Below are 20,685 nucleotides of genomic sequence, written 5' to 3' on the forward strand. Positions count from 1 at the left end.
ACTCCTCATGGGTTTCCAGATGCTGTATGTTTGAGAGCATGTCTTTGAGAGCGTATACCTTAGCCACGACTGATGAAACAAGCGATGAGCAACAGGTGGAAGATAACATCTACAGGGCAAACATGTGGAAAACCAGAAAGCCACACCTGTAAGATGACTTACCAGGAACGCTGCACCAAGGCTCTATATTAGCCAGTGATTACTTAGATTAATCAGGTTCACTCTCAAGACTTTGAACGGCAGATCCATAGAGAACGCAAAAAGAGTAAAATGGTACGAAAATAACTAGTAATGCTATGCCTGACGGAGACATATCAGTGCTGGACATGTACAGAGAGAACGGGCTTCTTACTACGAAAGCTAGTATAATGTTCCACTACTCAAGCACCAGATGGCAGGGCTCTAGGTTTTGCATGCCGCCCGCAAAATCTATATAATATGACAAAACATAACATAATTCTGTGCCCTGCAACCCAAAAGAATCCCTACAATATAGCAAAATGACATTGATTTCTCCTGATGTTTTACCCAATATGTGGGTATAAACACATTTTTATGTAAACAGCTGTTTCTATATAAGTTTTAATAAAGTTTAGGATGTTGATTTTTGCTATCTAAACTCTAACTATGAATATAATTGTAAGAAGAATCAAATTGGGCCCATCCAGATTCCTGCATGTGGCCTGGGAAACCAGCAGAGGTTGACCCAGGGCCTCAGATCCATGCACCGTGTGGAAAACTCAAAAAAAGCTCCTGGCTCCTGACTTTAGATCTGCTAAGTTCCAGCCATTGTGGCCATTTGCAGAGTGAACCAGTGGGTGGAAAGCTGTTCTCTGATTCTCCTCCTCTCAATAAATCTACCTTTCCAATAAAAGTAAATCTAGAAGCACATGAATCTGAACATAATTTTAAAGTCTACACTACTATGTGGTATAATTTATAGTAAACCAAAGGTAAAAAAAAATGTTAAATCTTACTCCCTACTTGAAGGAGAGGGAGAAAAATAATAAAAAGCCAGCAAAAACTGGGATTGATGTGCATTGTTTACAAAATACACATTTACTTGAAGTTCATTTATCTGACAATGCCGGATTATTTTTTGAACCTATTAGTCAAAAATCAAATAAGGGACCAAAGAAGATGCTTAAAGTCATGTCAAAAACAAAGGGTTTTCCACTGACCAAGTGAGATAACCTGAGCATCAAGAGAATACTAACTAATGGCAATGCAATAAAACATATTCAAAGATGTTAAAATCCATGTGTATCTTGACATTCAAAATCTAAGTATTTTTTTAAAGCTTCATTCTTCAACTCTGGCAGGAAAAGCACATGGCAGGCAAAGCAACAGACTCTCCAAAATTTCTTTAAAGCAACAACAATGAAGGCTACACAATCTACTCAAGACAGACATGAGAATTCAAAGCGCCCAGCATTTGAGGATGAATAGACAAAGAGTACTACAAACTTGGGTGAATGACCAGATGACCAGACAGACAGCACTACAAACTTTAAAAACAAAGGGCATTATTCTCTGTGGCGAAGACTGCTCACCAAAGGTCCATTGATTTTCTCCGCCTTAGTTACAGAATGCCATTTCTGACTGGATATGTTTCTGGAATAAAAGACTAAAATGTCTGAATCTCTGTTACAACTAAAAATGGCCACATGTCTGAGTGCTGGCCATGGAAGGCTAGGCAGAGGGTGGGATTGTCCTTGGGACACTCAGTGTGTGGTTTCACACTTCGCATGGCTCTCTTTCACTGTCCTCCTCCTTCCGGCCCAGGACAGAAGCAATCAGAGGCCACACCAGGCCCCAGGTCTCCACACACAGAAGACTTGAGCCCCTTCTCTGTATCAATTGAGAAGGCAGTCCTGAATTTGAAGAAGAGTGACATGATCTTGTATTTTTTTCATGTTTTATTTGTGTATTTTGCTCTCTTTTTTTGTTTTCTTTCTTTTTTAAAAAGATTTATTTATTTTTATTGGAAAGGCAGATATTTTACAGAAAAGGAGAGACAAAGAACTTCCACCCACTGGTTCACTCCCCAAATGGCCACAACGCCCAGAGCTGAGCTGATCTGAAGCCAGGAGCTTCCTCTGGGTCTCCCACATGGGTGCAGGGTCCAAGGACTTAAAGTCACCATCCACTGCTTTCCCAGGCCACAAGGAGGGAGCTAGGTGGGAAGTAGAGTGACTGGGACATGAACCAGCACCCATATAGGACGCCAGTGCCTGCAGGTGAAGGACTAGACAGTTGAACCACATGCCAGCCCCAATGATCTTGTATTTTAAAAACTGTTCTCACGTGTGCAGCATCGAGAGAGTAGACAGAAGTAGGAAGCACAGAGACTGGGTGACTGTGCATTAATCCATGTGACAGACGGTGATGGCATGAACCAAAACGACACAGGGAACAATGAAGAAAGGACAAACAACGGGTGTGAGATAGAGGATGCTTGATGATGCCAAGATTTCTGACTTGAGCAACTGTGACAATTTCATTACTTATTAAACTGGAAATCACTAATGTAGTTCAGTTAATGCACTTAATTCCTGAGCACAAATGAGCCACATATGGCAAAATCCCTAATACTAACTACTTGGAAGGGCTGCTATGGGACATGGCTACTATGAGCAATGAGTATGCCTAGGTACAACTCTGTTGGTTCCATTCTCTTTTCTCCTGTTAGCACTGGAACCTCTCTACATGGAAAATACAAAACTCCATTTACTGTTTTTCAATCTACACTGATTACTCAGTAGCACCAGGTTCCAAAAATGCATGGTTTTCTGCTTGCCAATCATCAGGCAATTCCTCTCTTAGCTCCCATGACTTGAGGGTTTGACTTACAAACACTGAAGTGCTGCCTTACCTTGCTTGGCAGGGGCTTCACACCACAGTGCCTGATGAGTATAAAATGTTCGTAAAAAACTCTTCTTCCCAGGTAGAACTTTGCAGGACCCCAAACTGCCCAGTAAGGGACACGAACAGCCAGTCACCACTGTTTTCAACAGGTTCGCCATGCCGAGATGAGCTACCAACTCACTGGTTCCTCAACTTCCCTGGAGACAAACCACTGAAAGGAGAAAAAAAAAATAAGTGTTTATATACTCAGAAAACAGTATCATTGGAACATCAAAAAATATGAACATTACTATTCATGAGAGCATAGCAGTTACCACACAGCAGTATGTGGGCATCTGCAAAGAATTTATCAAGCACCTGCAGAGGCAATCTCTTAAGTCTGCTTCCAGTTCAGGTATTTTCCTACCAAAATAGGAATTACAAACTCATTATGTAATCTCAAACTCTTGGTCACCTAAATCTGTCTGATCCCTAACGTGGATGAAAAGTTTGAAAAGATCACATCTAACCATAGAACAACATGACATGGTGCATAAAACTTATCTTCTGTGTCAGCCATTTAGAAAAAAATTACAAGTCAAGTTATCTTTGAATTTCTCTTTCAAAGATGCTGTACGATATAGTACAACTTTCCATTTTCCCAGGTTACACAGGAAACGCCTGCGAGGATACCCTTCCTGAGAGGCTCCGTGGGACTGAGCCTACTAAGCCCAAGAGCCATGGTTGTCACAAATATTTCTCAAGAAAATGATACATGCATAAGAAATAATTCCGTGTCCGGCGTGATAGCATAGCAGCTAAAGTCCTCGCCTTAAATGCGCCAGGATCCCTTAGGGGCACCGGTTCTAATCCTGGCAAACCTGCTCCCCATCCAGCTGCCTGCTTGTGGCCTGGGAAAGTAGTCAAGGACGGCCCAAAGCTTCAGGACCCTGCACCCACATGGGAGACCCAACAGAGCTCCTGGCTCCTGGCTTCGGATTGGCTCAGCTCCAGCCATTGCGGCTGCTTGGGGAGTCAATCATCAGACGGAGGATCTTCCTCTCTGTCTCTCCTTCTCTCTGTATATCTGCCTTTCCAATAAAAATAAATAAATCTTAAAAAAAAAAAACAAAGAAAATAAATAACTCCAAGGATAGAAAAGAAAGAATTCCATGATGTCTTGATCACACAGGCTTGCACCTGCAGATGTAGGAGCCAACTATGAAATCTTTGGTCAGTGCTTCTCATACCAGACCACTTTGTCAACTCCAGCTGGACTAGGGGAGGAGGCACTGATCCCTGTTGGTACTGGGGTTTTAGTGACTCCCTCCGTCGCCTTCCCAGGTAGATGTCCAGGGACTCACTGAAGGGATCCCCCACTGCCCCAAGATTCCAGATGTTCTCCTCCTCCCTTCAAGAATGGAAAAATGCTGAGTTTCTGTCAGTCAAGCTTGGCTGAAGCCGTGAACTCTGCCTTTAAGACTTTACTTGACATAGGGATGCATATGGGGCTGTGTCCTGCTGGTCCCAGATTTGATAAACACTCTTCTCAACTCCAGAGGAAGAGAGGTTTGGTTTATATTTAATCTCAGAGCTGCTGCCACAGGACTTGCATTGTGTCATAGCATGTAATGCTGCCATCTGCATCTCATATGGGCACTGGTTTCTGTCTCAGCTATTCCACTTCCCATTGGACTCCCTGCTAATGGCCTGGGAAAAGTAGAGCAAGATGGCCCTGGGCCCCTATCAACCATATGGGAGACCCAGATGAAGCTCTTGGTTTCTGGTTTCTACCTGGCCCAGCCCAGACAATCGTGGCCATTTGGTAACGAACCAGTAGAATCAAGATCTCTCTGCATTTTTCCTTCTCTCTCTTTCTGCCCTCAAATAAATAAATCTTTTTAAAAAATATACCAGGATGGGCCTGGCGTGGTGGGCTAGCAGCTAAAGTTCTCGCATTGAATGCCTCAGGATCCCATATGGGTGCAGGTTCTAAACCCGGCAGCCCCACTTCCCATCCTGCTCCCTTCTTGTGGTCTGGGAGAACAGTCAAACATGGCCCAAAGCCTTGGGACCCTGCACCCACGTGGGAGAGCTGGGAGAAATTCCTGGCTCCTGGGTTTGGTTTGGCTTAGCTCTGGCTGTTGTGGCCACTTAATGGAAGATCTTCCTCTCTGTCTCTCCTCCTCTCTGTATATCTGACTTTCCAACGAAAAATAAATAAATCTTTTTTTAAGAAAAAATACACCAGAAAACAACATTAGTTACAGAAATTCTCAATCCAGACAAAATTTATTTAGGAGATGCACTTTAATTCCGTAAACAGTGAAGACAGCGTCTCAGACAGAGGGACTGCCCTTAAGCAGCTCCCCATCAAATCAGGCTGGGATGGGCTCCACAATTGGAGATAAGAAAAGTCAATAAGTAAAAGCCCAATAACAGAAGATCAAAGTTCGTCCAGGGAACAAAGAAGATCACGTGCTTTCAGGAGGCTCAGGGAAGCAAGCAAAAGGCAAAATGGAAAGAAGAAAATGCTGGGGGGAGGAGAGAGGAATGAAAGATGTGTCCAAGCAGGTAACTAAAAATGTGTAGATGAATTCCCTGTGTTTGATTAGACACTTTTACGTTTACAAAGTGTTTTCAACACACGCCTACGTCTTTTCGTTTCATTCCTGAAGCATTCCCAAGTCTCATAAATATCCTCCTCACTCATTCATGGATCACATCTAGGTAGGGTTACTCATGACTGACAATGGAGGAGAGCAAGTTAGTTCAACATCCAGCCACAGGATCAACACATTTGCTGAGTCTATGCCAAAAACCAAGGGAAATAAATACACAGATCCCCTACAGGATAACTGTTGCCTTCAGGGAGATATTTTTCTTACCTTCCTAAATTACCTACTCCCTTCCTAAATTACCTACTCCCTTCTCAGCCTCCCCATGTTTCTCTTCTTGGACATTCTAGCTACCCAGCAACCACCCTTCTCACATGATCACAAAGCCCTGCCAGACCTCAGCAGCAAATGAGCACAGTTCTCTGTAACACAGTCCCGTATTGTCCAAGCCTGCCACTCGCGCACTGATCTGAGCCTTTTCGAGTTCCAGTCTGTTCATCTATAAAAACAGCATAGGAACACAGGTCACTGGCATCCTTTCAGTCTCTAGAAATCTTATTTGATGGGATTCAGCAATGCTTTCCAGCTGGAATATTGGTCTTTTTAAATATTATTTTAAATTTATTTTTGGAGAAGGGAGAGGAAGAGAGCTCCCACCAGCCAGTTCTCCTCCAAATTGCCCACAAAAGCAAGATTGGGCCGGGCTGAAACCAGGAGACAGGAATTCAGTCCAGGTCTCCCGCCTGGGTAACAGGAATCCAACCGCTTCAGCCATGGCTGCTGCCTGCCAGAGCATGCATCAACAGGAAGCTGCACACAGGAGCTGCAGCCCACCCTACGGTCTCCAGTTTTAGGGATTTTGCCCCAATTCCATGGAAAACAATAGTTTATTAAGCAGATCCCTGAAGGGGCATTCACCATCAGAAGGACCAAGACCTTAAGAAGTCAATTTCTTCAAAAAAAAAAAGTTGTATTTTATTAAAGTATGAAGGTATTAAAGTATTAAGGTATGAAGGCATGGGGCATACATCAGAAGACAGTGTACTGGCCAAGAGTAGCCCACATCACTAAGCCTAAACCAAACACCCACGGCCCTGCACAACCAATCGACAGTCTGCTGTATCAATTGCCAGTACATGTTTACATCCACCGTAGTGCTCGGTGTCAGCTGGCACACTTGCTCCTATTTCTATTTAAAACCGCTTTGCTTGCTTCTCCACCAGCTTCCAAGGCTTTGAAGCAAGTAGTGGAAAAGTTTACAGCTGAAACTTGAAAGAAAAAAAAAAACTTTTATATCCCCATACACTATAGCATTCATGTACTGTGCAATGTGACTTATTCAGGTAACTACTACCCCAACACGTCTTAACATCTTGGGGGATTTTTATCCTTAAAATCCTGGGGGATAGCCCCAGGAAGGGAGAATACCAAGGAGAGGGAGAGGGCGAGTTCAGAAATGGAAGCTGCGTGACCTTGGCAAGTGACTTCCCCAACTTCAGAGGGTAAGAACAGCATGGAACTCCTAGGGTTGCCAGGAGGATTAAAAGAGCACAGTATCCTGAACTATTCCATACATGTTATTACCTCTGACCCAGGGCTTGGCAAAAAGTAAGGGAAAATAAGGGTGGCTTGGGTCTGGTTTTGGTTTTGGCTTTTTTACTGGGGCCGGGAGAGGGGGTGGAGGGAAGGGTGTTGTTGAGAGACAGAAACGCTAACACTAGATAACCTGAAACCTAGATACCTACTGGACACGTTCTCTAAGACACTTCAGGAAATTTCCTTTGAAAATCAAATATTCATGTAGCCTCGTGGCAAACTATTTCTGTAAGTAAACACAGGCGGCTGAGCACACCTGCTGATAAAACCCAAACTGTTTAATTTAAAACTAAGTGAGACAGCCAGGATTGCAAAGAAAAGGGATGTCCTAGAGAAAAGAGGGCACTTTAACTCCAACTCCGAAGAGGGGATAGGCGGTGAAGCCTCACACCTCTGAATGCTCTGTTCTTCCAGACTCCTGACTAACAAACACACCGCTTAAAGAACTGCCCTGCACCCCAGGGCGAATAAAGGACACCTGGTAACCATAAACAAGGCCGGCTTCTAAAGGCGCGAATACTGGCAAGGACACAATACCCTACCCCGACCAGCTTAGCCCGGCAAGCAGTATGACCTCGCCCAAAGCCACGGTGCCTCGGCCATGACCACTGGTGCCGCCCCTCCCTTGGCAACTAATCTGCACCCGCTGGCAGCCACGAGACCGCTATTTATAACCTTCGCTAGAAGCCTATTGGCCCGGGCTGCATAATAGTCATTCCTTCTCCGGAGTTTGAATAGGCTGTACCAGCCTGCCCCTCCGCTGCCTCTGCCTCTCCCCCCCGCCCCCCCGCACCATCCACCTTGCACCCCTCAGGTCCGGGTCCCTCTCTCTGTCCTGTGGAAGTTCGCACCGCCACTACGCGTCCGCTGGGACATGCACTCAACACCTTCTCCCACTCCTACGTCCCGTACCGGGCATCTTCCCTTAACCCCTTCCAGATTCAAGTCCAGTTTCAGGGCAGCCAACTGCAAACCATCTGGAAAGTTCTCTTTGACCTTCCTCCCCAACCCCCTTTTGAAGGTCCAAGTGACCCCGGACGACTCTTGTTCCCTAAAGCTCCACTTTCTGCAGTTGCACAGCTGTTCCCTCGTTTCTCGCCCTGCTGCAGGCCCACTGTTCCCGAACCCACCCACCCACTGCCTCTCGCTTTGCCCCAACGGAAGGCCCGCCGAACACGCTATTCCCTCTCGGGCGGCCCAGCTCTGGGCCCTGCAGGCGCCCCTGCATTCCCGGGGCCCGGGGCACTGCCGCCCCTGCGCTCCGGCCACTCTGACAGGTCTCGGCTCTGGCGGGGGCCGGGGTGGTCGGCGCCGAGCCCCGAGCCCCTGTCCCCAGCTGCACGCCCCGGCGGCCCACACCGCCACGCTCACCTGCCCCGGGAGGCGCGCGCTGTGGGCTGCGCGCCGCGGGATCGCCGTGCTGGCGGACCCGGGCTCGAGCCCCGCGGCGCGGCGCCTCCAACCCGGAAGAACAGCCCCAAACTCAAGGCGGCCGCCGCAGCCACGTGACCGCTGCGCAGGCCCCCCAACTCCAGCCCGGCGACCCCCGTCTCCGCCCCCGGCCTCCAGCGCTCCCGAGGAGCCTTTCTCCTCCTCCTCCCCCTCCAAATGCCAGCTCGCCTGTCCCCTTTCGGTCCTGGAAAGGCGTCAGACGAAATGCACCCCCATCCGAGCGCCAAGGTCGGTTACCCCCAAAGAGTCCTTCCACACTCCGCGGCACAGCCCGAACGCCTTTGTCTGCGCCTGGGCCCCGGCTCCCCGCCCCGCCTCCGCGCTTCCCCTCGGCCGGTCAGTCAAACCTGGTGCCCTGGAGGCCGCTCAAGTTCTCAGCCGTCCATTTGTCCTTTCCCGCTGCAGCACCCGGGCTGCCAGTGGGATTTCCTCTCTCTCCTCTCCCACCAGGGCGCGGGAGCGGAGGCTTTGACTCCACTGTGGGTACCAGACTTTCTTCTAGCTCTCGAGGAAAGAAAATCAGAACTTCTGTAACGGGAGTGAGCCACCGGGGGAAAAGAAAGGGGGAGGAGGCGAAGGCGGGCAAGGGGCGTTGTTTTCCATTCTGGCAGGGAGAGGTGGAGTTAAATTCCTCAGATCCGATGTCAAGGCCCGAAAATTAACACCCATCTTCGTACTTGTCTCCAACCTTGTAGCTATCAGGGAGGAAGCCCGAGTTCAGACGGAATTCCTGCGGCTGCAAGGAATCTTACTTTTCCTAAAGTGGCCCATGCAAACCGGTTAAGACCTAGCTGTTCTTTTCATGTCGTTCTTAGCGCTGGGCAGGTGTATTTTGACATAAAGGGCAGGAAGGACTCATGCACTGTGTACAAAATGCTTCACCAACCCAGAGATGAGTCAGTGTAAAGTCGCTCGTGCTTAGTTGAGGTGTTGAAGACAAGTAAAAGGATCATAAAACGGAAAGGTATAAAGCGAAACAGGACTGCACTTTTTAAAAGGAAAGGAACCGCAGAGAAACGTTTACTTTGACCGCGTGTTTTGTGATTAACAACGCGGAAGGTCATTCAACTCTTGGACTTGCAGTGTGATCCAAACAAGGTGAAAAGCCTGAAGCCTGTCCTGGAAGAGTTCCCACTGGGCAGGGACCTGGGCCCATGCTTTAAAATGGTAATGAACTCTCCATAGAGACAGGTCCATGCTAGTGCAGGTACAAGAACTGATCTGTGTAAGTATAAACTGTGCTCCCACTTATAGGTGAGGGGGAGGAAGAAACAACTCCTTCTTTCTCTTATAGAGATTAAAAAATAATAATAATCAGTAGGGTCGGGCACGATGGTTCAATTGACTAATCCCCTAACTCCAAGTGCTGGCATCCCATATGGACACCAGTTCTTATCCTGGCCCCTCCACCTCCCATCCAGCTTTTTGTCTGGGAAAGCAGTTGGAAGATGTCCCATAGCCCTGGATTCTGCACACATGTGAGAGACCCAGAAGAAACTCCTGGCTCCTGACTTCAGATGGGCTCAGCTCCTGCTGTTGCAGACATTTGGGGTGATCTTTCTGTCTGTCTCTCCTTCTCTCTCTGTAAATCTGCCTTTCCAATGAAAGTAGATAAATCTTAAAACAAATCAGCAGTTTCCCCCAGTACTGTGGAGCTGTGCATGAATGTGTGACCTACAACCCGGGCCTCCCTTCTCAGAGTTTCGGTTTGAGTCCTCACGTAGTGCTGTTCCTCAAGATGGATTCCCCAAAATATGAGATTGTTTCCATTGTCAGTTGGCTTTTTCCAAATCCTGGATGCTGTTTTGTATAAACTTCTTGTAAAGATGCTGTGCTCCCATTGCGCTGGAAGGACTTACCTCCTTGTGGTGTGTGATGCCTCCTGCTCGGTCGTCCTGGCTTCCAAACCCTCCTCTCCACGTGTACACAAGCTACTTTACAGATCATTATGTCACTGGATACTTTAACTATAAATATGGTTTTAAGTTAGGACACACATCAAAATGAAACCTCTCAGAAAGGGAGCGTGTCGTCACAAATGCCTAAAAACACTATTTAATATTCGACCTTAATCTCTCAATAAGCCAAAAGCACACAGTCTTGAGTGGAGTGTAATACCATTGGAAGGAAAAAATACACCTTGGGATCGGCTTTGAAACCTAGAACCAAAGCAAGCCCACGGGCCAAAAAATCTAAATGTAAGATGAGCCTGAAACATTAAGTCTCCAAAATCTAGCAACTACTTATGTAGCTTTCACATATTCTCAGTGTGATTATTCTGTTAAAGTCTCTTGTCCAAACCTCCTTATTGTGAGGCCCATGAGCACTAGTATTACTAAGTGAACAGCTCCAGAAGGGTAAGATTCTGGAACTCCAGTAATGTCTGCTAGTGCAAATACCTGACTGGTTTTAAGGGACCCAGCATTGACAGTCTTGCCCTCTTCTCCCAGGCAAACTCACTAAGAGTGTTTGATTCAGGAAATAAATATTGACTAACTAAGCTGATGCTAGTCAACGTTAATTGGAAAAGAATCAGAACGGACATTCAGCTGCCATTACCAATAACGCTGGAAATTTGTTAAAACTGTTTAAGTAAAGCTAGCCTTCATTTGGAATTACCTAGCTCAACTAAAAAAGCCAACTCAGGGGAAGGCAATTGGAGCAGCGCGTGGTTAAGCTGTTGCCTCAGCACTTGCATCACTTATCACGGGTGCTGAGTTTAGCTTCCAGTTCTACTTCCAATTTCAGCTTCCTGCTAATTTGCATCCTAGGCAACAGCAGTTCAAGTAGTTGGATCCCTGCCAACCATGTGAGGGACCAAGCCTGAGCTCTAGGTTCTAGGTTTTGTTGTGGCCCATTCAAGCTATGACGGGTATCTCAGGAAGGAACCAGAAAGTAGAAGATTCTCTCCCACTCCCTCTCTCTCCTTCTGAGTCTACCTTTCAAATACATAGTTAAAGATAATAATTTTCAGCATAATTTTGTGAATATTGTCTTCTCCATATACTATGTACAAATTATTAAAAATTTGTTCTCTTTTCATCAAAATAGAAAATTACTGATGTGATGATACTTTTTGGGGCCATAGAAGACAATTAGGGATAGAGATTGTATTAGCCTTCTAGGGCTGCACTAGTAATGTCCCATGAAAGTCAAAGTAGGCCACCCCAAAATATAGTCAGTGTACTTTGAGGCGGCTCTTCTGAGGGGCTGCAGACACAGAATTAGTTCTAGAAAAGTATCCTTGGGCTGGCACTGTGTGGCACAGTGTGTTAAGATGCTACTTGAAAAGCCAGCACACCATATCAGAGTCAGCTGCTCTACTTCTAATCCAGGAACCTGCTTTGCACCTGGGAAAGCATCAGGAGGCGGCCTAGGCACATGGGCCGCTGTCTCCAGTGTCTCAGGCTCCTGGCTTTGAACTAGAGATGGAAGATTCTCTAACAAATAAATTTAAAAAAAAATTTCTGGAAGTACAAAAGCTGTCCTTTTCAGTGGCGGGGAGGAAGTTTGTATCTGAAGTAGAAGAAATCAACAGATACAAATAGGGTTTTCCCTGTCTGCCAAGAAAAAAAAAAATATTTTCATAGGAAAGAGATTGGGGGATCTAACACTCATCCCACACAAAGATTCCCAAAGGTGACCTTCTGATGATAATGTCCTGGGAATATCTGCTTCATAATAGGGAAATCTTCACTCCATACATTTTCCTTCCATCCTTCTGTAACTTGAGTCTCCACCTCTCTCCTCCAGCAAACTAATTCTGTCATTCAAAAAGTTATTTACACTTCAAACCATTGGATCCCTCTTCGAGCCTCATACTTTGTGTGGATCTTGTGTTACTTTCACCTAAAACCTTAGTACATTTTTTTCCTGGTAATCTGTCTATTGCCAGTCATGTTACAGACTAAAAAGTAGAACCTCCCGAGGGAAATTTTAAAACTTCCTGACAACCAACAACAACAACAAAAAATGTGTAAGAAATGTATTCTGCCACAATGCTAGAGACTAAACGCCTAAAACCAGGACCTCGGCAGCATGGATCCCTTCTGGAAGTACTGTGGGAAGAACTGCTGCCTGCCATGTTCCTGGCTTCAGATCGTTGTCAGCAACGCTTGGTGTTCCCTTCTTTGTAGGTGCAGCCAACCCCTGCCTCCATCTTCCCATTGCCTTGCTGTCTGTTTGCCTGTCTGTATGTTTGCAAATCTCCTTTCCTTTATATTGATGCTGATCAGTGGATGAAAGGACCACTCTAACCAAATCCAGTGTCGTTTCATCTTGAGACCCTTAATTAATCATATTTGCAGCAGCGGATGATGATTCAAGCACCTGAGGTCCTGCCACCCATGTGGCAGATCTGGATGAAGTTTCTGGCTCCTGGCTTCCGCCTGGCCCAGCCTGCACTGCTGTGGCCATTTGGAATTTAAAGCCAGGAGACAGAGCTTCTTCTGGGCCTCCCATGTGGGTGTAGGGTCCCAAGACTTTGGGACATTCTCTACTACTTTCCCAGGCCATCAGCAGCGAGATAGATGGGAAGTGGAACAGTCAGGACATGAACCAACACCCATATGGGATCCTGGCACTTGCAAGGTAAGGATTTAGCCATTGAGCCATTTGCACCAGGCGCTGTATGATTCCACTTATATAGCATTCTTGGAATAGCAAAGCTATAGAAATGAAAAACAGATTAGCAGTTGTAAGAGTTTATGGAGGGGATTAGGGTGAGGAAGAAGTAAATGTGGCCATAAAAGGGCAACCTGATGGATCGTAGTGGTAATGGAAATGTTCTGGATCTTGATTGTGCCAATGTTAACAGTTTGTGACAGTGTACTGTAGTTTGGCAAGATGTTATCACTGAGTGAACTGGGCTAAACAGTACAGATCTCTGCTATTTCACTCATCTGCATGTGAATCTACACTTAGGTCAAAATAAAAAGCTTAACTAAAAATGAAGCCCATGATGAGCAGGTGCCATAGTAGTTAGGGTGTTACTTGGAATATCTGCGACCCATGTCAGAGTGTCTGGTTTGAGTCCTGGCTGGTCTTCTAGTCCAGATTCCTACTGATGTGATCCTGGGAGAAAGCAGGTGGCAACTCAAGTCCTTGGGTCTCTGCCACCCATGTGGGAGACGTGGCCTGTGTTCTGTGATCCTTGTCCTGGCTTGGCTCAGCCCTGGCTGTTTGAGAAACAAACCAGTAGTTGGAGATTCTCAGTGTTTTTCTGTATTTATCACTCTTCTTTTCAAGTAATTTGATTGATTAAAAAATAAGCTTGGTAGATACAGCAAAATATTGATAGACTCTGGCTGATAGGTATGGCACATGAATATATAATATTCTTTCCATTTAGCTGTATTTCTTATTAGAACGAGAAAAAGAAAGATGCTCCCCATTGTAATTTTTCAAGTTGCATCCCATGCATAATCTAAAGGATAGAAGTAATGTATATTCACCTCATTAAAGGTATCGAAGGAACAGGCATTTGGCCTGCCAGTTAAGATACCAGGCTAAGATGCCCAGGATGTATTTCAGAGTGCCTGTGTTCAATATCTACCTCCAGGTTCCACGTTGTGGCTCATTGGTTTAAGCGGAAGCCTGCAATGCCAACACCCATATCAGCACTGTTTTGAGACTCAGGTGCTCCAGTTCCACCCAGCTCCTTGTAATGTTCCTAGAAAAGCAGCAGAAACACAGCACAAGTGTTTAAGCTTCTGGCTCCTGGCTTCCTTATGGCCATTTGGGAAGTAAGCCAGTGGGAGGGAGGTCTCCCTGTGTTTCTCCGTAATTCTACATTGTAAATAAATTGGTTACTTTAAAAAAAAATCCTGCCTCCAACTCCTGAGTCCAAAGGCGATGTATACAATTGGGTTCCAACCATCCATCTAGTAGACTGAGCTCCATGCTCCTAAATTCTGCCTGGCCCAGTTCCACCCATCACAAGCATTTAAGATTAAGCCAGTGGATGGAAGTGCTTTGTTTCTACCTCTCAAATTAATAAATAATAAACTTTAAAGTATTCATAAGTTCATCTTTTCCTGTGTTATGTTTGTCAGTTGAAGTTGCCCATAAAACAAGAAGGCAATTCTCATCTATGAATTCTTATACTGATTCTTACATCACTGGGGCTTTTCTGAAGTAGAGGAAGCAAATGTTGATGGTAGAGATCATGCTGAATTAGGGATAAAGAGGTTTTTGTAACTCCTACTCCCCACCTCTTCAATGTTTTCAATTTTTGGCCTGCTAGTTACCAAGTCCTTTCCTGATGGTCTTTTTAGCTACAGTATGACTAAAGATTGCATCATTTAACACATTATAATACAATGTGATACTTCAGCAGCCACAGCTGGCTAGGTGGCTTGTGTGTGTGTGTGTGTGTGTGTGTGTGTGTGGCAGAGAGAACTTTCCCTTCCAGTTGCTCACTCCACAGTAAGACCAGGCTAACGAGAAGACTGAGAGGCAGCAATTCAATCCTTGAGCCTCGTACAGCTGCCTCCCAGTGTCTGCAACATCAGGGAGCTGCAGTCTATAGCCGGAAATGAATGTTGAACCCAGGCAATCAGATATGGGATGGGGGCATCTTAACCAGCATCCTAACCATGAGGCCAAATGTCAAAATCTCTGTTGGGGCTTTTTAGTAGAGATGGATATTGTCCGCAGATAAACTACTGCTTGCAACACCTGCATCCCATATCAGAGACTCCAGGATACTTTGCTTCTAATCCAATACGCTGCATCCCATATTAGAGACTCCTGGATACTTTGCTTCAAATCCAGTAGCCTGCATCTGGGAAGCAGCAGATAATGGCTCAAGTACCTGAATTCCTGCTACCTAAGTGGCAAACCCAAACAAAATTCTTAGCTGCTGGCTTCAGCCTGGCCTGTCCCCACAATGGCCATTTATAAAGTGAGCCAGTGGATGGAAAAATCTTTGTTTTTCTGTCATTCTGCCTTTCAAACAGATGATGAAATATATCATCCAGTAAAGCACAAATTATTTTTATTTACTTTTTAAGATTTATTTATTTTTATTGAAAAGGCAGCTTTACAGAGAGAAAGACATAGAGAAAGATCCTCCATCTGCTAGCTCAATCCTCTAGTGGTTACAAATGGCCGGATCTGAACCTATCGAGAGCCAGGAACCAGTAGCTTCTTCTGGGCCTCCCATATGGGTGCAAAGTCCCAAGGCTTTGGACTATTTTCCATTGATTTCCAGGACCATAAGCAGGGAGCTGAATGGGAAGTGGAGCAGCCAGGACCTGAACTGGAGCCCAAATTGGATCGCAGCACTTGAAGGTAGAGGATTAGCCAATTGAACCATTGAACCGGGCCCAAGGACAAATTATAATAACTTACAGAATTAGGTCAAATATTTTAAATAGCTTCAGGGAACAGTGAATTTAGAGGCTTAAACTAGGTAGACCTGAAAAATATCTGCAAAGTTGTATTAATAGTTACAAATTCTACCTTAATCTCCATAATCAGTTCAACAGTACAAAAGCATGAAGTATGCTGCCTTAGAACAGGAAGAATAGGTAAAACCTGCATAATATTTCACAGCTTATATACCAATTTGACATATATTATCTCAACTGGTCATTTAAGTAAATTTGAAATAGGTACTGCTATCCTCATTTTCAGAAAAAGGAAGTGTAGCTTGGGTCAGGGAAACTAAGTCACACCCATGAGAGATAAAACTTTGACTTAAATATAAGTCTTCTAATTATAAATCTGGTGATTCCTTGTGAGGTAAAATGCCCTGGGGGGTGTGGAGGGAATATAAAAGGAAGAACCATGGAGACCCATTCAGAGATTGGGGGAGATGACTATCTTGTGCAAACATTAAAAGGCCAAAGTCCTTCTCGTTCTGCCCCCCACATTCATTTTCCTGGATTAAACCTATAATGTTCATTTTATTTGAGTTGTGTGGTGTTCCCACAGAAGCCTTTGCAACTCATTCAAAGTTTAGATAGGCACTGTAAGACCCAAATGCTTATTCACTTTTTTTTTTTTTAATTTTTAAAGATGGTATTGCATTCTGGTTTTGGTGGAAAAAAAAAACCTAGCACACACACACCTGTTTACCAGGGGCCTGTGAAACACACAAGCATAACTGGGTAAGAAGCATTTCTTAGTCCTCCCCATTTCTGAGTCAGGAACTGTTCTATGGGAAGTAAATATTCCTGGCACTAGACGGGTACCAACTTCATTCACTGATTTTCCCTGCTCGGTCTAGGCAGTAGTTCACCAGTTCCTCAACATCCAGTCCTCCCAGGGGCACCCTCTTACCACACAGCGGAGGGAAGCCTGCCAGTTGGCATCGACTCTCAGCCCTTGCCAAACTTCTGCATCCTTCAGGGCACTGAGGGTTTCACACCCAGAACCAGTGTTAGCTAATATTTCCAGAATGTGTCTGCTGAACCCACATTTTGCTTCCTGCTTTTTTTCCTTTCACAAAGAGTGTCACAGCAGCTTCATTTGTCAGCGCCTCTCTTCATTTGTCCGAGCCTTTCCTTTGGCTTGAGAGCTTTAGGGCAAATTGTACCAAGTTCATTTGCCGCTCTCAGCTCCTTAATTCTATCAGGTGTCCCCTGGAGTTCTCCAGACACATAGAACTGAGGCGAAGGAGGTGGGGTGGAGGAGGCTTTTGAGTCTGAGAAGGTATCTAAATCGACAGAAGGAGTGCCATCTAGGCAGGCTGGCTGCCGCCTACTTGTTGAAGCCACAGGGTGGTTCCTTTCCTAAAGGAAATACAGTGGGGCAGCGTGAGTTAACTTCTTCAGGCTGAGGTCGCGATCTCCCTGGGAACCATCATCGCTATAGCTGCCAGTCTCCTACAGGAACTGAAACAGCCCAGCAGCTGACTTCTGACTGCTTTTCACACCAAGAACAGTGAATGGACTGACCTGGAGATAGGGAAAAAGAACTGCCAGTGGTAAGGCACCTCTCACTTGACATAGTGAACATTGACACTCGTGTTTCTTCAGTGCCACACATGGGCGATGGACATCATTTGATTGACGAGTATTTCCAACTATGACCTCGCTGCTGACCAGTACAATTAGTGAACTTATGCAACTAGTAGACTACTTCATGCTGTAACTGTTCACTCAAAGTCCCCCAAAATTTCCAAATCCTCTTATTCCTGCTTTTTATTTCCAACTAGTAGTTTCTATTACCTGATTCCTCTTTTCTTCCAGTCTGTCTTCTGTCTTCCCTCTTCAATGCTTTGTCTACCCTTAACCATGCCTTCCAGCTCCTTCTGCCCTTATCTTTCTGCCTTAGTTGCAAAACAAAATTACCTTTCTGGTAACAGGCTTCTTGGCCCTTGCAGCAGGTTGTTATGGGTAGCAAGATGGCTCAGAGTGTTGTCCCAGCTCCTTTAAATTTACAGAGAGGAGAGACAGAAAGATCTACCATCTGCTGGTTCATTCCCCAAGTGGCTGGAGTGGCCAGAGTTGAGCCGATCCAAAACCAGGACCCAGGAGCTTCTTCCAGGTTTCCCATGCAGGTGCAGGGTCCCAAGACTTTGGGCCATTTTGTACTGCTTTCTCAGGCCACAAGCAGGGAGTTTGATAGGAAGTGTTGCAGATGGGACATGAACCAGTTCCCATATGGGATCCTAGGAGAAAGCAGGTGAAACCACTATTTCCACACCTTCCTTATCCTTCTTCCAATATCTGAGGGTAAGGGGAAAACAAGGGGAGAAGGCACATCCAGCCTCCCAACCAGTGCCCAGGGATAAGGAACGGCCACCCGATGTCATCCCAGGGTCCTGATGTGGTGCATGTTCTGAGTGTTTTGCTCAGGTGGTTTTGATAGTTTTGACATGCTGTTGATCTCACAGATCTAAGAATGAGGAGATCCTTTCAAGGTTCATTGGCTGATTCAGTCCACCCCAGTCTCCATTCACCCAGAAATTAACTGTCAAGCTTTTCTGGGCTAGTTGACCAATTTGTTCTGCCATCCTTCCTCTGCTAAGATACCAGATGTTCTCTGCAGACTCCAATGGGCTGCCTAATCCTCCATAGGCGTCTGGGTATGCTGTCCATTGCACCATCTTCAGCAACTGAAGAGACCCTGTTAAGACACATGCACTCCACTGTCAGATCACAGATCCTGTCACTGTCCCCATGGTTTGGAGTTCTGGGTTCATAAAGAAATCTTATCTAAGGTGATCCCAGACCTGACTCCTGTGTGCACCTGCCGGTACAGGGTCCGTCTCATTTTGTCACCCACATCAGCCTACACACACACTGGTAGCTGCAATTGCTAAGTCAGATCTATCTCCAACCTCATCTCTTACACAAACCAATGGATGTTACAACCCAGCTCAACTTCATCCATCACACACTCGGCCCCCATGACCACCATCTGGAGTTGCAACCCTGTCAGAGCGATCCCAATAATCCCCACTGGGCCAGTTCCTAGCCCTGGTTACTGTGTCTGCCAGCGTGTGCAGTGGACATATCCCATCCCATTCAGATCTCATACAAATCATTGGGCATTGAAGCCTAACTCAACCTAACCAACTTCACCCTCTAGCCCTTCTTTATGTTAGTGGGTGGCACAGCTTATCTAGGCAGACCTGCCCTCAGTTCTGGTTCTTGTGCCTGCCAGTAGGTGTTGCAGCCCATCAGAGAAGTGTCCACAGTTTCCCTATTGGACCCACTCCCTACCCCAGATCTTGCACTCTTCAGGTGATTCTGCAGTCTAGCTCAACAGGACTTGCCCCCAGTCCTAGCACTTGCCAGCTGATGCTGCTACAAAGCCTGGCCAATTTGCCCTTACTCTGGCTTACGCCTGTACCAGTGGATATAGTAGGTTAGCCCAGCCTGGCTCTTCCCATAACCCAGTTCACATGCAGGCCAAAAGGTGGTGTAGCCCTCCCTGGTCTGATCTGCCCCCAGTCCCAGCTCTCACACTCACCAGCAGGAGCAATGGCCCTGCATGCGAGTCCCCCCACACCTCCTGTGTAGGGCTTGCACCCCTCCCCCTGGGTCACACTTGTGCTTGTGGGTACTGTGGCCCAGTCTAGCACGGCCTGCCCTACCTTGGCATATGCTGGTGGGTGCTGTAGCCTGGCCCAGCCCATTCTGTCCCCAGTTCCAGCCAGCCCTTAGTCCCAGCCCTAATGGGAATTGGCTGGTGCTGTGGCCCAATCTGGCCTGTCCCACACCACATCCTGGTTCTCAAATCTGCCAGGGGTGTTATGAACTGGCCTAGTCTGGTCCCCATCCCTTACCTGACTAACACATATGCTGGTGGGTACTGTAACCTGTCCTCTTCTGGGCTGCTCCGTGTCTTGGTTCTTGTGCTCACCTGAAGGGGCTGCATACCCCACCTCCTTCTTAATCTCTGGTAAGCATTAATTTGTTCTCCATCTTTACAATTTTGTCACCTCAGAGCTGTATCAATGGGATTATATGATAATATAAAACTATTTCAAAACTATTTTTCACTAAGCATAGCTTCTTTGAGATCCAATTAAGTTGTGTCAGTGGTTATTCCTTTGCAGGACAATGAGGGCAAACAGTCCTTGTCACATGGACAGCAACAGGGAACGAACAAAGCAAGATTTAGTCACAGTGAGAAACCACCTGCTGCAGCAATCAGAAAGGGGATTCCAAGGAAGGAATTGCCAAAGCAGCTTGCAAGTGGGGACATTTTGTACACAAAGCTGGTCTCTGATTAGCTCCTTTCTGAAATGTGAGTGCAAATTTAACCAATCAGGAGAGAAACAGAATAGCAACCAATCAGGAGTTGAGAGTAATAGCCAAGGCAAGGATGACAACCAATCAGGGAACTGAAAGTGTATGATAATGAGACATGCTGCATGAACTAATCAGGGGAATTGAAAAGGGAGTAGCTTGTTAGGCTCAGGAGTGTGCAGACTTGACATCTGAAGATTACACTGTATACATTTACCCCATCTCCTGTCTCCCCTTCCCTCAGGGCTCTTACAGTTACTTCCCATTGTGTGTGTGTGTGTGTGTGTGTGTGTGTGTGTGTCTGTGTGTCTGTGTGTATTTCCTTTCTGGTGGCCCTTAGCAATTTATTTTTCTTGGTGAGCAGGATTCTTGTGGTATGAATATAGTACAGGTTACAACTCCTTAAGACATTTGGGTTGCTTCCAGTTTGGGGCTGTTGTTAATAAAGCTGTTATGAACATCTG

General features: G+C 45.9%; 1 protein-coding gene across 1 annotated transcript in view; it reads right to left on the minus strand.

The window, feature by feature from the left end:
• NNT (nicotinamide nucleotide transhydrogenase) overlaps positions 1–3,074 on the minus strand; it is a 79,140-nt gene extending 76,066 nt beyond the window's left edge. Inside the window, exon 1 of the mRNA XM_058679980.1 lies at positions 2,876–3,074. Within this exon, the coding sequence (XP_058535963.1) occupies positions 2,876–3,026 (151 nt within the window). The 5' untranslated portion in view covers positions 3,027–3,074. The remainder of the gene's footprint in view (positions 1–2,875) is intronic.
• Positions 3,075–20,685: the final 17,611 nt, after the last annotated feature.

The sequence above is a fragment of the Ochotona princeps genome, chromosome 23 (genome assembly GCF_030435755.1).
Source record: "Ochotona princeps isolate mOchPri1 chromosome 23, mOchPri1.hap1, whole genome shotgun sequence".
Classification (NCBI taxonomy): domain Eukaryota; kingdom Metazoa; phylum Chordata; class Mammalia; order Lagomorpha; family Ochotonidae; genus Ochotona; species Ochotona princeps.